Source organism: Macrobrachium nipponense, chromosome 32, assembly GCF_015104395.2.
Source record: "Macrobrachium nipponense isolate FS-2020 chromosome 32, ASM1510439v2, whole genome shotgun sequence".
Classification (NCBI taxonomy): Eukaryota; Metazoa; Arthropoda; class Malacostraca; order Decapoda; family Palaemonidae; genus Macrobrachium; species Macrobrachium nipponense.
Genome location: NC_061094.1, coordinates 17,950,946 through 17,971,373, shown reverse-complemented (window position 1 = coordinate 17,971,373; position 20,428 = coordinate 17,950,946). Strand labels below are relative to the sequence as shown.

At 44.9% G+C, this 20,428-nt stretch overlaps 1 protein-coding gene across 1 annotated transcript in view; it reads right to left on the bottom strand.

Moving 5' to 3' along the window:
• LOC135207248 (methenyltetrahydrofolate synthase domain-containing protein-like) overlaps positions 1-20,428 on the bottom strand; it is a 420,744-nt gene that overhangs the window by 254,780 nt on the left and 145,536 nt on the right. Inside the window, 1 exon segment of the mRNA XM_064238898.1 lies at positions 18,770-18,873. Coding sequence (XP_064094968.1) covers positions 18,770-18,873 — 104 coding nt within the window.

Sequence of the window (20,428 nt, the reverse complement as noted above, 5' to 3'; positions counted from 1 at the left end):
ATGGAAAGAACAAGAATTGTTAAAAGCTCGCATTTCAAGCGCTTTTAATTCTCAGCTGTTTGAAGGAATCATCAAGTTACTTAAGAAGTGCTTTAGAGATCACCCTGTTCCAAAGAAGACCAGGGCTTTCTTTGAAATTGATCTCTTCTGGATGAAGCCTAGAGCCTGGGTTGTGCCTGGCTGGCGCCTCGCGCCTGGCTGGCGCCTCGCGCCTGGCTGGCGCATGTTGCTTGCCTGGCGCCTCGCTCCTGGCTAGCGCCTTGCGCCTGCCTGGAGCCTGGCTGACTTCTCCCCACTTGCTGGAGCTTCGAGCTTGTTAAGAGTCTCGAGGAAACTGGCGATGCCCACATCGGACACTTTTTCCGATTTATTTGCCTCTAGCGCATCTGCGCCAGGCTGGAGGCACGCTCTTCTCTCATCAGACAATGACAGTGTTTATTTGGACTGTCTTCCTCTGGCGTCTTTACGCCTGTTCTGGTATTTTGGCGCCTGATTGGCGCTACATTGACCGAAAGTCCTGAACATCCACAATCGTTTATCAGGAGACTGGAGAAGGGTGGAAGAAATTCTTTCAATTTGAGCTTTTGGTCTCTCCGGTAAGGGGAGGTGATTGTAATCAGCTACATCCAGTAGACGATAGGATATCTAACCGTACGAGAGATAAGAGTCTTCCTCCGAGGAGGGTCCTTGAATACTTCCATGCTCACGAGATCTCTTCTTACATGTTGAAGGGGTGTCTCGTTGCAGAATCTTCCCTATCCTTGCCCGAAGGAAGGGAAGAAGCCTGGAAGTCGAAGGAGACTCCGAGCTGAAATTGGGAGTACTCCTGATTTCTAGCTCTTTATTGTATCCCTCTGAACACCTTCTGGGAAGCATTTCGAGCCGTCATCGCATACCAAAGACTCTGTAGGCAAACGTTTGAACCATTCTACTGTAGATGAAAACGTAATTACTCTGCCTGGACAACGAAACCTCTATCTGAAAACATTGAATCAGGAATAGGGGGTTTCAGTTCTTTTGCCTGACATACTATGCTGGCAAGAACCCATTGTCTAGTCTCCATAGAATCTGATGCGAGATTCCAATGCTCAAAAAAATTCACTTGTCTTCTTGGTCGTTTAGGACCCAGAGAAACAAAGAATTCCCTCATAAAAATTTCTCAAAGAAGTTTGATGAGGAGCAGTTCCATCTTGTCGGAACATGGAATCTGTGGCCACAAAAAAAGATCCCATTAGAAGTACATGATATCCTACTCTTGTCATATTGAGGTATATATCGTATAAGATCCCGAAGATCTTAATCCTCTGCTATCTCCAATTCCCTTTGTAGAGACAGAGTATAGCCTTTTACTGCGTTCTTTGATAGCAGATATATACAAAGGTGATTCTTCCCTCTGAAAGGGAAGAAAAAACCGCTATGTGGTTCACAGAGGTATCGGAAGATGGACAAGTTTTTGTTCCTCATTCCCTCTAGCACGATCTGCAGCAATTCTGTCTAGGCCATGACTATTGTCATCTACCTTGAAAAATCCTCTCATTTATGTCCACTTCTGGTCAGTCTGCATGCAGACAGACTCAGAGTGGAGAGGTTGTTAAGGTCCATTTAATAATAGATGCTGATAGAATATCCAGACTCTCTTGGAAAAGACTTCCAAAAACATGCTGTGAGAAGAACGTGACCTCTGTGAATCCAACCTCTCTGAGGCCAAAATGAGGCATAAAGTATTATCCTCTCTTTCTTTGACGCCCTTTATCTTAAATTCTGTAAAGAATTTATATTTAGGGGAAAAAAAAAAAAAAGACTAAAAGTATATTCCCCTTTCTATAAAATAAAGATGGCGTATATGCTACCTCTCTTGGTTCGAGGAAAAGGAAGCATTCTATAAGAAGCCTGTTCGTCTTCTACCTTGCTAAGAGATCTATGAAGAAGACTTTCCGCAGGTTCTCACAACTCTTTCCAATAAATGTTAGACATACGTTAACAGTTATCGTCGATCGAGAGGGTTCTCACGGACATGCAAAATCTTGCATCGAACCTCTTAAGGATCGTTACGTTCCCTATCTGTTTTCCAAATAGGTTCTCTTTTTTAACGCGAACAGGAGCGAAAAAAAAAGAGATTCTCGATGCTCTTTGCGATATGAGAGAGTCGTGGAATTGGCCTAAGTGATAAAAAGGGTAACGAAATCAGGAACGATTCTTGCCGTTACCGAGCCTGCTGTCCGAGAGGCTACTGGATTCTTAGGTTAATAACTCGCTAAAACGAGAAAATATCTTGGATGGTGCTCTTGGCCCATTGCGCCAGGCTGGTGCTTCTGGCGCATTGCGCCAGGTTGGCGCTTCTAGCGCTTTGCGCCAGGCTGGCGCTTTCTTCTAATTCTCTTTATGTTATGTGTCAGAACATCTGTGCCTTTATGGTACCCGACCTCCTTTCACATGTTAATTCCGTTCTTAGTAGGAAAAAACTCTTATATACAAAGTATAGTCCATTCAGGGAAACCATTTCTGCTACGAAGAGAATGTTTCCCATCCCACTCATCCATCTTCTCTTGCGCAATATCCGATTCTAAAAAGGTTGTGTGCGTTTCTCGAAAGACTTGACCATACCGTAGTCTTAAAGTGAATTCTCTACTACATCCATCTTCTCACTAAGCATGTATTCTAATAAGCCATGCTTTCGTAAGCATGAGAGCATTATATAATATAATGTTCTACTGCGTTAGAATCCTCTAATAATGTTACCTATGGTAAACAGCATTGAAAGGTTATAATATCTTTCTTATTGAAAGCTTTTTATTTGTGTTAGTTTAACTATCTCCTCCATTCGAGACTAAGTCCATGATTGTAGGGGGGATATACGGTTAACCATTCGATCCCATTGGAGAGAGAGATGTGACCTACCACTCATGACCGAGAACCGGATGGTACTGTATCAGCCTTAGAATGACAGCCCGGCAGTCTCGCTCGCTGCCTGACTGCATTCATCATGAGTTGCCAGTTACTTCATTAAATGAAGGAATATAATAAAATTATTCTTGAGCCTAAGGAAGCTCTTAATAATGCAAATTTAAGCCAAACAACCTTTGTTAAATACCGAAGCTGAGTAGGTATTGTCGTAACAAACCTTTTAAGCGAAGTCCTTACCAGGAAAAAACCTGCAAGGATATAGATAATTCCGTAGCGAACCACAAAGGCAACTCTGGTATGGGTATATGACTTGTCATTCAGTAGTCGTATACAGCAAGTCTTGCTACTACATTCTTTCCTCTCCGATTCTGAGAGAGAAAGGAAATCTTGCCCTCTTCGTTCTTTTCGTCAATAAACACGAATTAGTATTAGTCGAAAGAGATTGCAATGAAAACTCTAGGATCGAAGAGAATCCCTCAAATTTTTATTCTCTTGGATATAAGGCCGTATTCTATGCCTCTATTATTTGGAAGAGCCTCTAATCAATGAATGAGAGCTCGTACGAATCTTGTTTAATTTGCAAACGATCCTGAGAAAAAACTCCATCATCATCTAAGTCCTCCTGACAAGAATGACAGCCGCCTGTGCGACATATTGCATTCTTCTCAGGAGACAGCTGTGCTTGCGGCAGATTTCCACCAGAAACGGACATATCGTGAACAGGACGACGGCCGCCTGTGCGGCACCTTTCGTCTCTGTCCAGAGAAATCCGCTCCTGGTCCAAATCATAAAGAGACGCTTCCTGGTTGATTTCTCCGTATGATTCTTTTGAGGAAGATCTTGGCGCTTGGTGCTTAACTGTTGCCGAAAGTCTGGTTTGTTCAATGCGCTTGGACGTATCTGTCCGTCTCGGACTGTGTCGTCTGTCCGAGCTGTCCACCTATGGAACTTGGCGCTTGGCTGGTGTCATTCCAGTACGACACTTCTGCCTGTCCGTCTTGTCCGCTTCTGGCGCCTGTCGCCCGGACGGAGTTGCCTGCGCACGACGTTTTGTCCAATCCAGGCTGTCCGCCTTGTCAAGGTTGTCCGCAATCGGCACGAGTCCCTTGGACATAGTTGTCCGCATAGGACATATCCGCCTGTCCGGGCTGTCCGCGTCTGGCGAATGGCGCTTAGAACACTTTTTCCTGTCCGAGTTAGACACTCTTCGTCATTGTCCGTATGTTGCGTCTCAATCCTATGAGTTTTCGTCCTTTTTTCTTTATTCCTCTCTGTACTCGTACGAGGAGTAGAGGAGACAACTCTGGAGTCCGGAACGCCCGTAGGACGAGATCTCTTAACAGGAAGAAAATCGTCCTTTCTCCTCGGAAGGTCTTTTCTCAATACTCCTACTAAAGAGGAAATTTGTTCCTGCATTTTAAGTAGGAAGTCCATTGCGGTTTCTTCCTTTTCTTTGCCATGAATAGGAGAATGCGCTCTGGAAAGCGTAGGAGATCGAGATATTGTCCTCTTGGTCTCTTTTCCTCTCGTAGGGAGAATCGTCCGGGAAACATTCCGGGCTCGAGTCCAACGTCGGAGCTTTCAACTCCTCTTGATCGGACGCGACAGTTCGTCGGAATTCCATCCACTTCTTCGAGGAGACGAATCGAAGACGAAAAGCACTCTTTTAGGATGCCCTTCCAATGGCGATCCTTGGCAGTCTGGGACGCTACAGATTCTGCCGAGGGGACGGCTGACCGGTGGGGATTCTCCGTAACCTCCGTACAACTGTCGACATTCCTTCTCCTCTGGGCCTGGGAGCTTGGAAGAGGTCTAGGTCTGGGAGCGAGACAGAGCCGATCGAACGCACCCTCCACTATTTTAGGACGCCTTTCCAATGGCGAACTTGGCAGTCTGGGAAGTTCTACAGAGTCTGCCGAGGGGACGCCTGATCGGTGGGGATTCTCCGTAACCTCCGTACGACTGTCGACATTCCTTCTCCTCTGGGCCTGGGAGCTTGGAAGAGGTCTAGGTCTGGGAGCGAGACAGAGCCGATCAGACGCACCCTCCACTTCAATGGGGAACACTATATTCACTTCTTACCTTTTTAGAGCTCGCTTTTGAGCTACATCCATTATCTTCAAATTTGCATATATAAATTTGTAGTTTCTGTGGAGTAAGAAGGTGATGAGGATGCAACCACTACTAGTTACTGCTAATACTCTAACTGCTCGTTAGCACAAACGCTATTAAAGCTTATAAAGTAAGCATATCTAGTTATATGCTTTTCTGACTTCCTAAAGTAGGAAATGGAATTTTTATTCTAAAATTAATATTAATAATACTTACCTGTATAATTTATCTAGCCCTAAATCCCCAAAAACCGCACCAAAATTTACCACATTGGCAACCCTGTTACCTCCTATTCTGTCCGCCAGTTGGCAACACTGTCGTTGACAGATACGAAAACCTTCCCTCAAATCAGTTGTGATAGGCAGATCGTGGGTGTGGGGTAGGCTGGGTGGGACTAGATAAATTATACAGGTAAGTATTATTAATATTAATTTTAGAATAAAAATTCCATATTAATAAACATTACCTTAATATAATTCATCTAGCCCGATTAACCACATTGAAAAGGAGGAGGGAATCTGAATACAATTTCCCCTTCGGACAGAATAGGAGAAAACAAACAAAGAAATATATATCATAGGCAGTCAAAACTCAACCCAAGGTCAAAGATACTAACAACTCAAAGTCTCCTACCATAATGCCACCAACTGCGGTAGCACAGGACAAGGAGTAAGTGCATAGTCAGTCCGTCTGTACTAAAGTCAGGTGACCGACCAGGTGACCAGTCAGACGAATTGCGGACAGCAAGGCTGCACCCTGAAGACTATCAAGCACTATTCTTTCCCTAAAGGATGAGTGTCTGGACTGTCTGGGCGATTCAAAGCTAAGCAAACCTTGGGGTGTATCAACGCAACCCGAAGTCGCCAGCAACGAATCGGCTCATGAGCAACTCCTAACTCGAGCTTTCTGGTGCCAAGAGAAAGGAGCGCGGAGCAAAAAGGCGATTCAGTCCCGAAGGACGAATGCCTGACAGTCCAACCTGGTCTCATGTTACACGATCATCGGGGGTGTATCAACGCAACCGACTTCGTCAACAAGAAACTCAGGGCTACTAAATGTCGCCTGATCTCCACGAGTGTCTGACTCTGAGAAGACAGGTGAGACAAAAAGTAGATGGTGAGCGAGTCACCAGATGACAGCAGACGATCCATCGACTAATTCCCTGTCCAGGACAGTGGAAGAAGCAGGAGTCGTCAGGACAAGCGAACCAGTGGCTAGTCCTAGGTCAGCATCGACTCTGGGAGAAGCGTAGTCGCCAGTGCCGACAACCCAGAGGCTGGAACCATTTCACACTGAAAATGGAAGCAGCATGAGTTGCCAAGCAGTCGGTCCTTGTCATCAAAAACACCTAAATACCAAACTGCCTAATTCCCATTATAACTACGTCAAAACTGCCATGGGTTATAATATACAAAAACAAAAAATATATACAACAAAAAAATTAATGAATAATATACAGGTAGCAACCAAACGTAAAACAGGAAGACTACCTAATTCTCCTGTCTGACGACCTGTCCTGCCATCACCAACGGGCCCAAAGAACGAAGGTCGCCTAGAACTAGAGAAATATCCCTCAAGTTAAAAGAGGCAAAACAGAATTAGAACGCCAAGTCGCCGCCTCAAGCACCCTGGCGACTGAGACATTCTTCATAAAAGCTACTGATGTAGCAACTGCTCTAATACTGTGTGCTCTCGGCGTCTGGTCTTCACAGGCAGCCGAACCACCAGTTTTAACGATAAGATCTCTGAGAAAAAAGGATACACCATTCTTTGAAATAGGTCTCTTGACATTTCGGGGTGAAACAAACAGATGACGGGGACGACCCTGAATGTCCTTCGTGCGGCGTAAATAACATGAGAGCGCCCTAACAGGGCAAAGAACTAATTCCTCATTTAAATTACCAACAAAGTCGACCAGCGACTTCAGTACGAAAGACCTGGGAATGGGATTATCAGACGATTCAGTCTTTGCGACAAATTCAGGAAGGTATGACAAAATCATGTCTTGTCCAGATCTGGCAACCAGAAAAGAGAGTGCTTGCAGTTCACCCACCCTCTTGGCTGTAGCCAGTGAGACAAGGAAGAGTGTCTTAGAAGAGAGGTCCCTAAATTTGGCAGAATTCAGAGGCTCAAACGGAGGGAACCTTAAGGCTTGAAGGACTTTGTTAACGTCCCATGTCGGAGGCGAACACTGCGGCCTGGGTCGAGATAGGGAAAAAGATCGAAGTAAATCTCTAATGACATAAGATGAAGAGATCTCAGGAAGCCTTGCCTTAAAAACATAGGAAAGCATAGACCTATAACCCTTAATGCACGAAGGTGACAGGGCCCTGTCATGATGTAAATGAACTAAAAACTCCGCTACTTTCGGTAAGGAAGGTCTAGAAATTGAATGTCCTTGAGACTTACACCAACGCCTGTAAACCGACCATTTAGCCTGATAATTTACTCTGGTTGATTGCCGCCTGGCAAGAGCCAACTGTCGCGCCACTCTGGAGGAGAACCCTTCGTGCTTGGAGAACCTCCTGACAGTCTCCAGGCATGAAGATGAAGCATGTGGAGCCTCTGATGGAACCGATGAAAAATGGGGTTGTTTGAGAAGATCTGGTCTCTCTGGCAGGCGAATGGGGGGTTCCACCAGTGCTTCCAGAAGGTCGGGAAACCACTCCTTCTGTGGCCAGAAGGGGGCGATCAAGGTGAGATCCAGACGCTTGGTTGCCCTCACTTTGTTGAGGACTGACCTCACCAGAGAGAACGGAGGAAAAGCATAGGCTTGAAGTCCCTCCCAGTCCTGCAAAAGAGAGTCTGTCCCGGCACTCTGAGGAGTCTGGTAAGGGGCGAAGAATATCTGGCACCGAAAAATTCAGTGGGGTGGCAAACAGATCGACTGTGACAGGCCATTTCTTCCTGAGGCTGTCGAAGACTTCCTGGCAAAGTGTCCACTCCGACCCTTGAACTTCGTTCGGTCTCGACAAGGCGTCTGCTAAGACGTTGTGATGGCCCAGGATAAACTGAGGGACCAACGTAATCCCCCTTGTCTTCTGCCCAACACAGGATTGATCGGGCTTCTTGAGTGAGAAGATCCGACTGTGTGCCGCCTTGGTTTCTCAGTACAGACTGCTGTGGGTGTTGTCGACAAAGATCTGCGACAACCGACTCCAACAGTTGTTCCTGAAATGAAAGAAGGCCTAGGTACACTGCCCTCAGTTCCCTCCAATTTATTGACATGCTCCTCTCCTCCTCTAACCAAAGGCCCGAAGCGGCTTCGGAGCCCAGGTGTGCGCCCCAACCTTGATCCGAGGCTTGTCTGACCAAAACATTAGGTCCGGAGGAACCGAAAGAAGAGGTGTCCCTGACTTGAGGCGGTGAACTTGCATCCACCAACGGAGATCCTTCCGACATTGTGGAGAAGAGGCGACTATCGTGTCCTCGGACACGAAATCCCATGACTGGCGAAGTGTCGACTGAAGGGACCTCATTCTGAGACGACCTCCGGGAACCAGTTGGATGAGGGATGACAAATGGCCCAGGAGAGACCTCCAAAGAGAAACTGGCTGCATTACGGAGGACAAAAATTCTTCGATCAGACTCAGAAGCTTGTCTATCCGTTTCTGAGCGGGAGAAGCCCTCAAAATCTGGGAATTCAAAACAATCCCCAGATAAGTCATGATCTGGCAAGGGATTAGATTGGACTTGTCGAAGTTGACACGAATGCCCAACTCGACACAAAGAGACAGAACTATCTCCCTCGACCGGAGACATTTCTCTAGAGATTCGGCCTGGACTAGCCAATCGTCCAGATACCGAAGCATCCTTACATTTAACTGATGCAGAATAGCTGAAACAGGAGCCATCACCCGAGAAAAGACCTGTGGAGCAGTGGTGAGGCCGAAACAAAGGGTCTTGAACTGGAAAACTCCCGAGTCCGTGAAAAAACCGAAGGTAAGGTCTGCTTCTTGGATGGATGGGGATTTGCAGATAAGCATCCTGCAGATCGATGGAAATCATCCAGTCCCCCCTCCTGACGGATGAAAGAACAGTCTGGACCGTCTCCATCCTGAACTTGGACTTTAGAATGAACTTGTTCAAAACCGAAAGATCTATGATGGGGCGCCAGGCACCCGAGGCCTTTAGAACTACAAACATCCGAGAGTAAAACCCGGGAGAAGGAGGAGCTCGCTCTATGGCATCCTTCTCCAAGAGGGCCGAAAGCTCCTTCTCCAAGGCTTGACCCCTGATTGAGTGAGGGGAATAACTGCTGAACTCGAGAGGACGATTGGAAAGTGGAGGTCTGGAAACAAAAGGGATCTCGTAACCTTCCTTCAGGACCTCCACCACCCAAGCATCCACCGCTCTCCCCTGCCAAGCTGACCAATGGCGGAGAGACAAGCTCCTACTGCGGTCTCCAGGCGAGGTGATGACTCCTACTTCCGAAAATTCTTACGCAGAGACAAGGAAGAAGAAGAAGAAGAAGAAGAAGGTCCTCCTGGAGGTTGAGCTCTTTCTCTGCCCTTGGAGCCACGCCAAGAACCTCTCCCGCGTTTCAAAGGGTGAGCACCAGAGGATGAAGAAGAGGCACCAGCAACCTGAGATGTACTCTGGAAAAAAGAGCCAGAGGAGGTTGTTGGGTCTGGAGCAGAAGGTACAGATCTGGTCCTAAACTTACGCTTACTCCTTGAAGGAATGGGAGGAAGACCAGAGGAAAAAGCTCTTGATAAGGCCCAGTGAGCTTGGGAAGAGGCATCACCTTGATGTTCCTTCAAAACCTCAGAAAGCACAGAAATATCGAAAAGGAAATCGCCAAAAGGAGAAGAGGACAACAGACGGGGGTTCTCTGAATCTCCGATACAGAGGAGGGTAACTGCGACAAATACAGGTTACGCCTTAGAGAAACAAGAAAGGCCTGCATTGAAGCAGCAAGCTCGTTCTGATGTACAGAAGCGATTGAAATGGATGAGCAGAACTTTCTCAAAAAGAGGAGCATCAGGAGGAACAAACCCGCCGGAGTCCTTGATATACATTAAAAGCCCTCCGAGGACCCACATATTGAAGGATTGAGCTTCTTGTAAGGAGCTCATAACAGCCTCCATAGCAATAAAATCTTCAATTGAGACAGAGACCGAAGCCTTAGAAGGCAAGGGTTGACTTGAAAGTCGGACAAAATCAGGATTTGGCTTGGGGGGTCGAGAGAATGAAGAATCATCCGCCACCTGGTAACTCCTCTCCGGTGTCGTAGAAGAGAAGAGAGCTTCCTCTTCCCTTCCCCGATCACCTTCGAAAGTTTAGCGGCAACGTCCGTCCTCACTCTCGCGAACCTCTGGGCAAAGGGAAAACGTAAAAATTCCCGTGACCGGGAAGGACCGTCAAGAAAAATCCCTTCTGTAATACAACGAGGCGGAGGCTGCTTCTGCTCTTTAGGCCTCGCCTGAGGAAGAAAACTCAAAATTAAATCAAAAAGTTTCTTGAATTCTACATCATGACATCCATTCGACGGAAAAGGAAACATCAATATCACACGAATCCGCGTCATCATCATCATCATCGTCAGATCCTAACTTAGAAACTTCCTCTGAAGTAAAATCCTGACGACTAGCTATCTTAGGTCTGACACTAATATCCCTCCCCCCTTCTCCTAAATAAGCGCCCTTTGGCACTGTTACGGGACTAACAGGGGACACGTTGGGTAAAGATTCGTTAGGCACCTGCCCGGACCGGATCCCCCCTAGGCCTTCGCCACGACGGGGTTCACAAGCCGGGGTATCTGTCGCACCGTTACCCATGGTGCTGTCGACAGGTACCTGACGAGGAGCTGAAAATGAATCTAAAAGTGTGTTAGACATTCTAGTAAAGGCTTCTTGAAAATTCTCTGACAGATTGTTAAACTTATCAGAAATATCTCTATCTAGACTAAGCTGTAATTTCTTAAAATTCTGTTTCCAGGTAGTTTCCATTGCCAAAATCTTCGAATCTACATCAGAACTAACTTCACTAATTACCGGTTGTACAGGGGCAAAGCATCAATTAATTCGGAATCGGAGTCGTACGATACCGAAACCGAAGAGCCAGAATCATGAGCGCCCAAGTCAAAGAATTCGTTAGATACAGTTTTAGCAATCGATTTCTTTTTTTTCCTTAACCAATCTTTTACGCTGCAAGATTGTTTGGCGTTTCATATAAGCAGTCATATCCTCGTCAGACCAGGGCTTACATACGTCCACCAACGAGAAGTCAAGTCACAAACCTGTCCACGACAAGAACTACAAATGTCATGGGGTTCATACTCCCTGCTACTCATCCTTGTCCCACAAACCGGGCAGTTCCTGATGTTGCTGGCAGAAGGAAGCATCGTAATTTCTTGGTAATCCATGTAGAATTGGACAGGTCAGTAGTTCCGGGTCGCGCAAAAGTTCGTAATTTAAGATAAGAACCACAACAGAAATCAAAGTTAATTCACTATTTCGTGATGTAATGCGTGAGTGGTAATTCATATAAAGTCTCATTTAACAAATAATGAAAGCTTTAAAGGCACAAATATGTTTAAGGAAATTTATAAAGAGCGGCCGTGATGTAAACAACACGGGCGCTCGTTAACAACTGATTTGAGGGAAGGTTTTCGTATCTGTCAACGACAGTGTTGCCAACTGGCGACAGAATAGGAGGTAACAGGGTTGCCAATGTGGTAAATTTTGGTGCGGTTTTTGGGGATTTAGGGCTAGATGAATTATATTAAGGTAATGTTTATTAATATTAGAGTTTTCCTCAATAAAATTGTAACCTTTATTACATGTAATAATGAATAAAATATTAATAATTCCCTTTATTGCAAACTATGTGAGTGTCTACCGATAATTTCGGTAGTTTCAATTAGTATTTCCTTCGAAATTTCGAAGCGAAATTCATTAAAAAGTTAATAAAAAGCGTATGCCGAACCGAAGACCCAGTACTTCCCTGCAAAAGACAGCTCAGAAGATCAACGGCGATGAAAAACGAAATCCAAGTCAGGAGGTAACAACAACGATGTTATGGCTACCCGCGACAGAGCAAATCTGTCTTAGAAAATGGGATGGTTCCTAGTTCTGCCACCCAGCGGCAGTGGCGGTAGATCACCTGACCTACCTGTAGCGTGTGCCGCGAAATTCGAATTTCTGTCGGGGACGACGGAGTCTATAGCTAAGTATATATCTGCCAGGGAAGTTGAATGTATAAAATTAGATTTTACACATACTTACCAAGTAATTACCTGTAGCTGAAAGCTCATTACCACTGCAGTCAAATCTTACAAATTTTGTGATGGAGCCACCATCGCTAGTGTAGGTGTTAGGACCCGCCCACTTTCGGGACTGATAGGTACAAAAGTGCAGAGAGAACAAATTCGTTTGGCCTGCCATGTCCATCTGTGGGGCAGAGGGAAGGGCTTTAATCAGGTAATTACTTGGTACGTGTAAAATCTAATTTTATTATAAAAATGTCCTTTTTACACATGTAACTTACCAAGTAATTACCTGTAGCTGATTCCACCCTTATGGAGGTGGGAATCATAGACATGCTCTACATCTAAGACATTATATGTATATTAATGACTCAATAAAGAAATACTGCAAGTATTTATCAACTACTTATTGTACCTTACCTGGTAAGAGCACGTTGCACATGAATACTGCCTCTGGTCGTTGCTCTCTTGACCTGTAGGAGACGTGGCAGTTTGGCCAATGATCGCTCCTACTTTGGTGGGAAATAACTTCTCAGTCATGGAGGTTCACCGACGACTGGAGCAATTCTCATAAAACTGTTTATATGTCTTTCAAGTAATGCATAGAAAAAACTGACCTACATTTCCAAAATGTAGAGTTCATAATAGCTTCTAAGGACATATTATGCCTAAAAGCTAGAGATGTCGCCATGGCTCTCACTTCATGAGCCTTAGCTTTAATGGAGGGTAACACTTCTCCCTGGAGTTGTGTGTGCGCCTCCATTATCAAGTTTTAAGTTCCTTAGGAAAAAGGAAATGGCGTTTTAAGACATCGGTCGAGACGGAGCCTTCACCGAACACCATAGATTACTTGCAGGTCTTCTAATCTTGTACGTTCTATTCAAATAATAGCATCATGCTCTTACTGGACAAAGAAGACGCTCCTCCTCCTCTGGTCCTATGATACCATAAGATTCTTAATCTTAAAAGAACATGGCCTAAGGTTTGTTCACATCCTCGTCCTTTGCCAGAAAACCCAAGGATAGAGAGCAGACTGCATCACCTTGAGAGAACCCTACTCTCTTGCCTATAGCTTGTAATTCACTGACCCTTCTGGCTGTTGCCAGAGCTATCAGAAAAAGGGTCTTATTTGTGAGGTTCCTTAGAGACACCGAGCAGAGGAGTTCATAAGAGTCCCCCGACAACCACTTCAGAACTGCTACGTCCAAATTCCAAGAAATTGCTCCCGACTTAACTGTCTTGGAAGTATCCATGGATCTAATAAGATCACTAATCTCATTGTTGTGCCCTACATCTATACCTCAATGTTTGAACACAGAGTTTAGCATACCTCTGTACCCTTTAATAGTCCTGGATGCTAACTTCCTAAAGGACCTCAAGAATAGCAGAAAATCCACCATCTGTGCGATAGTGGTTTGAGAAGAGATGTTGTGTCTTCTACACAAGTTTCTAAAAACTGACCACTTTGACTGGTAGAGCTTGGTAGTAGAAGATCTGCGACATCTGGCAATGGCTTCTGCAGCTTGTCTTGAAAAGCCTTTCGCTCTAACCAGTCACTTGACAGTCGAAATCCTGTCAGAGACAGAGTGAACAATCCCTGATGGAACCTGTACAGGTGAGGCTGTTTGAGTAGCAACTTCTTCTAAGGGAGAAGTCTTGGAAAGTCTATATTTAGACGAAGGAGGTCCAGAAACCACTCCTCCCTCGGCCAGAATGGAGCTACGAGTCATGGAGACATTTTGATGACTCATAAACTTGTTGATTACCTCTCTAATCATTGCAAATGGTGGGAAAGCGTATAAGTCCAGCCCCGTCCAATCTTGCAGCATAGCATCTGTCGCCCATGCACGGGGCTCCAGCACTGGTGAACAGAAAATTGGCAGACGATGATTCTTTTCTGTCACAAAGAGATCTACAGTTAGTTGTCCCCAAAGACTCCACAGATCCTTGCACACCTGGAGCTCTAGTGTCCACTGCTGAGAGCACTTGGTTCCGTCTGCTGAGTTCGTCTGCCATGACGTTCATTCTGCCCCAAAACAGAAGGAGCGCGTGCCTCTTGTTTTGCGGATGTATGACAGTGCTGTTGTGCTGTCAGCAAATACCACTATCTTTCCCGAAACCTGTCGAGCAAAGTGTTGCAGACCGAGGAAGATCGCCAACAGTTCCTTCACATTGATGTGTAGGGTTCTTTGTTCCACCGACCAGATATCTTATGTCTTTTGTGACTCCAGGATGGCTCCCCATCCTAGGTCTGATACATTGGAGTACAATTTCAGGTCTGGGTTCTTCAGTCGGAGTGACTTTCCTTCTAGTAACTTGTCCTTGGACAACCACCATCGGGGATCCAACTTTGACTTCTCGAAGATCGGGAAAACGAATGAGTCTTACTGCATCTTTCTGGACCAGAGAACCTTAAAATAAAATTGCACAGGGCGTATGTGTAGTCTGCCTAGCTTGACTAATGGTTCCACTGACGAAAGAGTTCCTAGAAGGCTCCTCCACTGAAGGGCTGATCAGGACCTCCGATTCATGAACTCTTGTACCGTGTGTAGGCAAGATTCCACTCTTTTGGGAGATAGAAAAGCCTGAATCATGCCCAAATATTGAATTCTCTGAGACGGAACCATCTGGGATTTTTGGGTATTTATTAATATTCCCAGGTCCTGAGTCAGAGCAAAGTTTCTTCAAGTCCCCCGTGCACTGTTCCTTTGAGGGAGAGGCGTAGAAGCCAGTCGTCTAGGTAAAAAGAATTTTTTATCCCCATCAATGTAGCCACTTCGCTAGAGGGGCCAAGACCCTTGTGAAAACTTGGGGTGCAGTCATCAGACCGAAACATAGGCCTCTGAATTGATATACCTTGCCTTCGAACACAAAGCGGAGAAGTTTCCTTGACTCTGGGTGCATGGGAATATGGAAGTATGCATCTTCAATATCCAGAATCACCATCCAATCCTCTGGATGAAAAGAAGCTAGGATAGAGACATTTACAGGCAGTCCACGGGTTACGACGGGGGTTCCGTTCTTGAGACGCGTTGTAACCCGAAAATCGTCGTAAGCCGGAACATCATCAAAAATCCTAGGAAAACCTTAGTTTTAATGCTTTGGAAGCATGGAAAACTATGTAAACTGCATTCTTATTGCCTTTTTCATCAAAAAAAAAACTTCAAATATTGATTATTTTGCATTTTTGGTGTCATATTTCTTCTGCCAGATCAGCATTGGAGGCGTCGTAACCCTGGAACATGCGTAGTAACCCTGGCAATAAGTTTCTGATGAACATAATTGAAAAGCGCCTTAATCTCGAACTCGTCGTAAGCCGGGGACTGCCTATATCTCCATTCGAAACTTCGTTTTTACAATATATTGATTCAGTGCGCTGACGTCTAGGACAGGCCTCCAGCCTCCCTATGATTTGGGGACTACAAAGTGTCGATTGTAGAAACCCTCTGAGCCATGATCTACTACTAATTCTACTGCTCTTTTGTGGATAAGAGACTGAACCTCTTGAAAAGGGCTAAACGCCTCTCGGATCCTGCCGAGTATGCTGTTAACGTTACCGGAAAACTGGACAACTGCGGTTTTTGTAGAAGATGGATGAATCACCCAAGGATCCGCACCTCTGTTGCTCCATTCCCTCCATAAATAACAGAGCCTCGCTCCTACGGGAACACGAGAGACACACCACTCATTGCTTGTTGGAAGTTTTAATATTGGTCTTCCTGACTGATCTGTAGCCTGGCTGCAAGTTTGATCTAGGCCTAGATCGATGACCGGATCTGCCTCCACAAAAGGGGCGAGGCTGAAGAGGAGAGACCGACTTGTAAACTGAGGATACCGGCTCCTTGTATTTCTTTGCTGACTGAATCAACAAATCTGCCATGGACTTACTCTGAAGATCTACCAAAATGTCTTTTACCGCCGATTGCGGAAAAAGATATGTCTTGTCCAAAGGAGAAAACAACAATGCGGACTTCTGCGTAGACGTAACTCCCTTAGAGGTAAAAGAGCACCACAGCTCCCTCTTCTTCAGGAGGCCCATAGCGAAAAGAGAAGCTACTTCGCTGGAAGCGTCCCTTACTGCCTTGTCAGCACATGAAAACACTCCCAATCAATCGGCTTACAGGTCTTCTTGCAACGATGAACAGCTTTCTATCTTAGTTGCCAAAGTGCCCACTGTCCAGTCTAAGAAATTAAACAACTCCAAAATCTTGAAAATGTTCTTCACCAGATGTTCTATCTCTGGCGAAGTGAAAAATACTTTGGCCTCTCTGATGGCTGAACGCCTGCCGAGTCCACTAAGGCTGAGAAATCTCCCTGGGAGGAGGCAGATACTCCCAGGGAAGGAGTCTCACCTGTTACGTAATACCTGAGTGAGCCGAGGCGGGCGCCAAGTCAACAGAAGAGGCCGTCAAGCTTCCTAGAGCAGGTGCCAAATGGGCCGTTGCAGGTGCCGAGCTGGAAGCATAATGTGTCGAACTGCCAGAGAGGCGAGTTGGGCGCTCAGGTGCAGAAGCTACTTGGTCCGCCACAGGCGCTACTGGACACTGAGAAGCTGAGCAATGTATGTCAGCAGTCACTACGAATTCTTGATGTGACTGGCATTCGGACAATGGAGAACGCCTGGCAGCCAAAAACTGACAACTAGGCAAAACCTGGAAGCTACAAGACAGTTGAGGGTCGATACCAGCCTCTCTGTATTTCTTAACAGGAGGCAGAGAGCTGTCAGATATCGAGAGAGCTGTCAGATATCAAGGAATGTCTCTTTAGGCAGCCTAGAGACTGACAATCTGCACCGCCCACATCTCTTTTCTGGCGACGCCACTCACGAATCCGATGACAGTCTGTCACTCACTGTGAACTTCCAACAGGTGCGATGGAGGGGGCAACTGTCCGGGGGCAAACCCCTCCAGCCTCCCTTGGACTTCCAGTATGTCTTCTCCCTGGTGCAGGGGAGCGGGACAGTGACCTTCATCTAGGAGAACCGGTGGGCCAAACAGCCACCTCCTCAGATGACACAACACTATCACTAATAACCACACTTTTGAGAGGTCTCTCTCCACCAACGACCTGAAAGACGAGCCAAGATCTACTATCACCTTAGCAAGAAAATCAAATTTCTTCTCAAACTTACTATCAAAGGCTGGCAATGGTGTCGGGCTTGGGAACAAAGAATCCTGGAGAAGGAGACACTGGAAAGGAGTAGGAGGGCTAATTATCGGGGACGATATAGGAGGTTGAGCAGGAGAAGGAAATTCCTCTCCTAAAGAAGGAGAACTCTTTATGATAGCCTTACTTTTGGCTCTAAGAGCCGCCTTCCTTTTCCTATCCCTTGCTAAATTATCTAAATGAGAATTTAAGGTTTTCCATTTAGTTTCATCCCAATCTGTACACTCTGGACACAATAAGTCATTAGAACAAATCTGCCCCCTACATTTGCTACACTTCGTATGCGAATCATAGGACAATTTCGTTGATCTAGTTCTACATGCCTGCGAGCAATACCTAATGCTCGAGGTGCTAGAATCTGACATAATGATGACAGCTAATTAACAAATCACAAAATATGCAAGTACGTCACCAATAACACCGACGGTGACGGAAAAATTGACCACCAAAACCACGTTAGTCAGAAGCTGGCCGAAAATGAATTGGTTCTCTCTGCACTTTTGTACCTATCAGTTCCAAAAGTGGGTGGGTCCTAACATCTACATTAGCGATGGTGGCTCCATCACAAAATATGTAAGATTTGACTGCCGCGGTAGTGAGCTTTCAGCTACAGGTAATTACTTGGTAAGTTACATGTATAAAATTCAAATTTAAAGAGTTGCTGCTTACAACCTTCGTCAGAAGCCGGCAGAAATAAATTGAGCTCTCTGCTATGTTGTTTCCCTTTTACCCCAGTATAGTGGGTAGAACTACTTATCTACACCAAAACAAAAAAGAATCGCTACCACATTTTTCAAATTTTAGCTGCCGATACTTAGAAATTCTTAGCTATGTAATGACTTGGTAAGTTACGTATGTACTTACATAAAATAAGCAGTTATAGCATTTTTAGAAGGAGGTCTCAGGTGTTCTTGAATTTTAGCTAAAATTTGCAAGTGGTTGTGGTCTCTAACCCCCCTACCTCACATACTAGGGGTCTACTGTAAAATAATCAAACAAACACTCATGTATATAAAACAAAAACAAGGAAAGCAAATGACAGCCGGGCAGAGAAGTATAGAGCTGTCTACACATGACAGCGCCCAAAAGCAACATGGAGTGCCGGCCGAACAAGTGGGCGGGCTTCCCCCTACCATCGGCAGCTAACAACCTTTGAAAACTAATGGCCATTCCAGCTCACATTTGCAAGCAAAATCCTATAATGACCAAAGGATTGTATCTCTGTAGGAACAATTTATGAATAAATGAGAAATAGAGCTATTAGCAGATGACCTAGAGAAACAGTACACTTCTTTTTCATAGCTTATTATAGTACTGTTGTCTCATTTCCCTTACCAATTCACATGTATAAGCAATATTTGCAGCGTGAATCCATACCTTGAAATTAGGGATGCGGTTGCTTACTGGACGTGGGAAATTAGCCAGGTCATTTTCTTCAATAAATGTCCAAACCTTCTTCCGTATGTCTCCTTTAGTCAAGGCTGAAACAGGAAAATGACAAGTGTTTTTATAATGACATATAGAATATATATTTTCAAAAAGTATTAACACCAGGAGGTAAAGTAACTAAATGAAAGGAAAAAGACTGAGGGCAATGCTAAGAATCTAATTGCAACATAAAGTGAGATGCAAAAACTACGAGAAATACCTCCTAAGGAGATATTAACATAAAAACTTCTACATATATGTATGTACGGTGCTCCCTCACTTTTACACCAGACTGCGGAAATGCAAAAATCCCCTCTAAAAATGCTTATGGCTTATAACTGCAAAATACCAAGTACCCCCTACACTAAAATACTTATAACTGCCTATTTCAATATTTCACGAATTACTTTGATAGTTCAAACAAAAGTATGTACCTTAAATTATCATACTAAAATAATTTAATAAAATTTCAAACAAAAATACATCAAAATCATCATCCCAAAACATCCTACGGCATCTTAGATTAGTAAGTACCCTTTTACAACTGTTACTCCTAAGTATAGATTGGGCTAGCAGGTTTTGTGTGGTTATTTCTGCAATTCTAAAGTAATCTCATTCTCTACCTCTTATGGAAACAGCGTGTTGCCTGTCCAAAGGTGAGAAAAAAAGCTGACTTTTAATTAGAAGCTACATTCTTAGAGGTGAAAGAACACCATAGTTTCCTTTTCTTAAAAATTCCCATGGCAAACAAGGAAGCCAAATCACGGGAAGCATCTGTTATTGCTTTGTCAGAACAATAAATGACTTTTAATCAGTCATCAGATGCCTCTTCAGCTGATGCAGAGAAGCCTCTTACTTTCTTTCCTAAAGCTCTCATCGACCAATCAAAAAAACTAAGAACTTCAAGAAAATTATTGATTTCTGTACCAGAAAACATCACCTTAGGCTAATTAAAGGTAGACCTATGTGCCGAATCTATCAGACTGGTACCGCCACCAAGAAAGTTAAGACAGAGGCATACAAAAGGAGGACTTTTCCTTATACGTATTCTCTTGTCAGCAACTCGAATCTAGCATCAAGGACCGATGGATTCTGAGTCTTCGCTACGAAATCCAGGCCGAAATCAAGCATAAGAGGTACCCATCCCCTAGAGTATTTAACATCATGAGAGAGACCACAAAGTTCATCTACTCTCTTTGCCAATGCCAGGGCCAGCAAGAAGATGGACTTGAGAGTCTGATGACTCTAGCAGAGGCTCATAAGGTTCATGAATCAAGACTCATTAAAACGAGAGTCAAATCCAACTCAGGAGGCCTGAGTTTCCTGGGTAAGCGAGACCTCTAGAGACCCCATCCATGACACCAACCACAGAAGACAGCCCACTTTCCCTGGTACACTGCCGCAGAGGACTGTCTGAGGTATCCTGCCATCTCTGTTGTGCTCAGCGAGATAAGCCTCTCGCTTGCAAGAGATGGTTGATAACCACCAGCTGTGAAGACACAGGGACTGTACTGCCAGGTGGTACCGCTCTGTGTGCAGCTAACATAGAAGAAGAGCCAACAAATCGGGATACCAAAGCCACCAGAATCATCCGAAGATTCTTGGTGA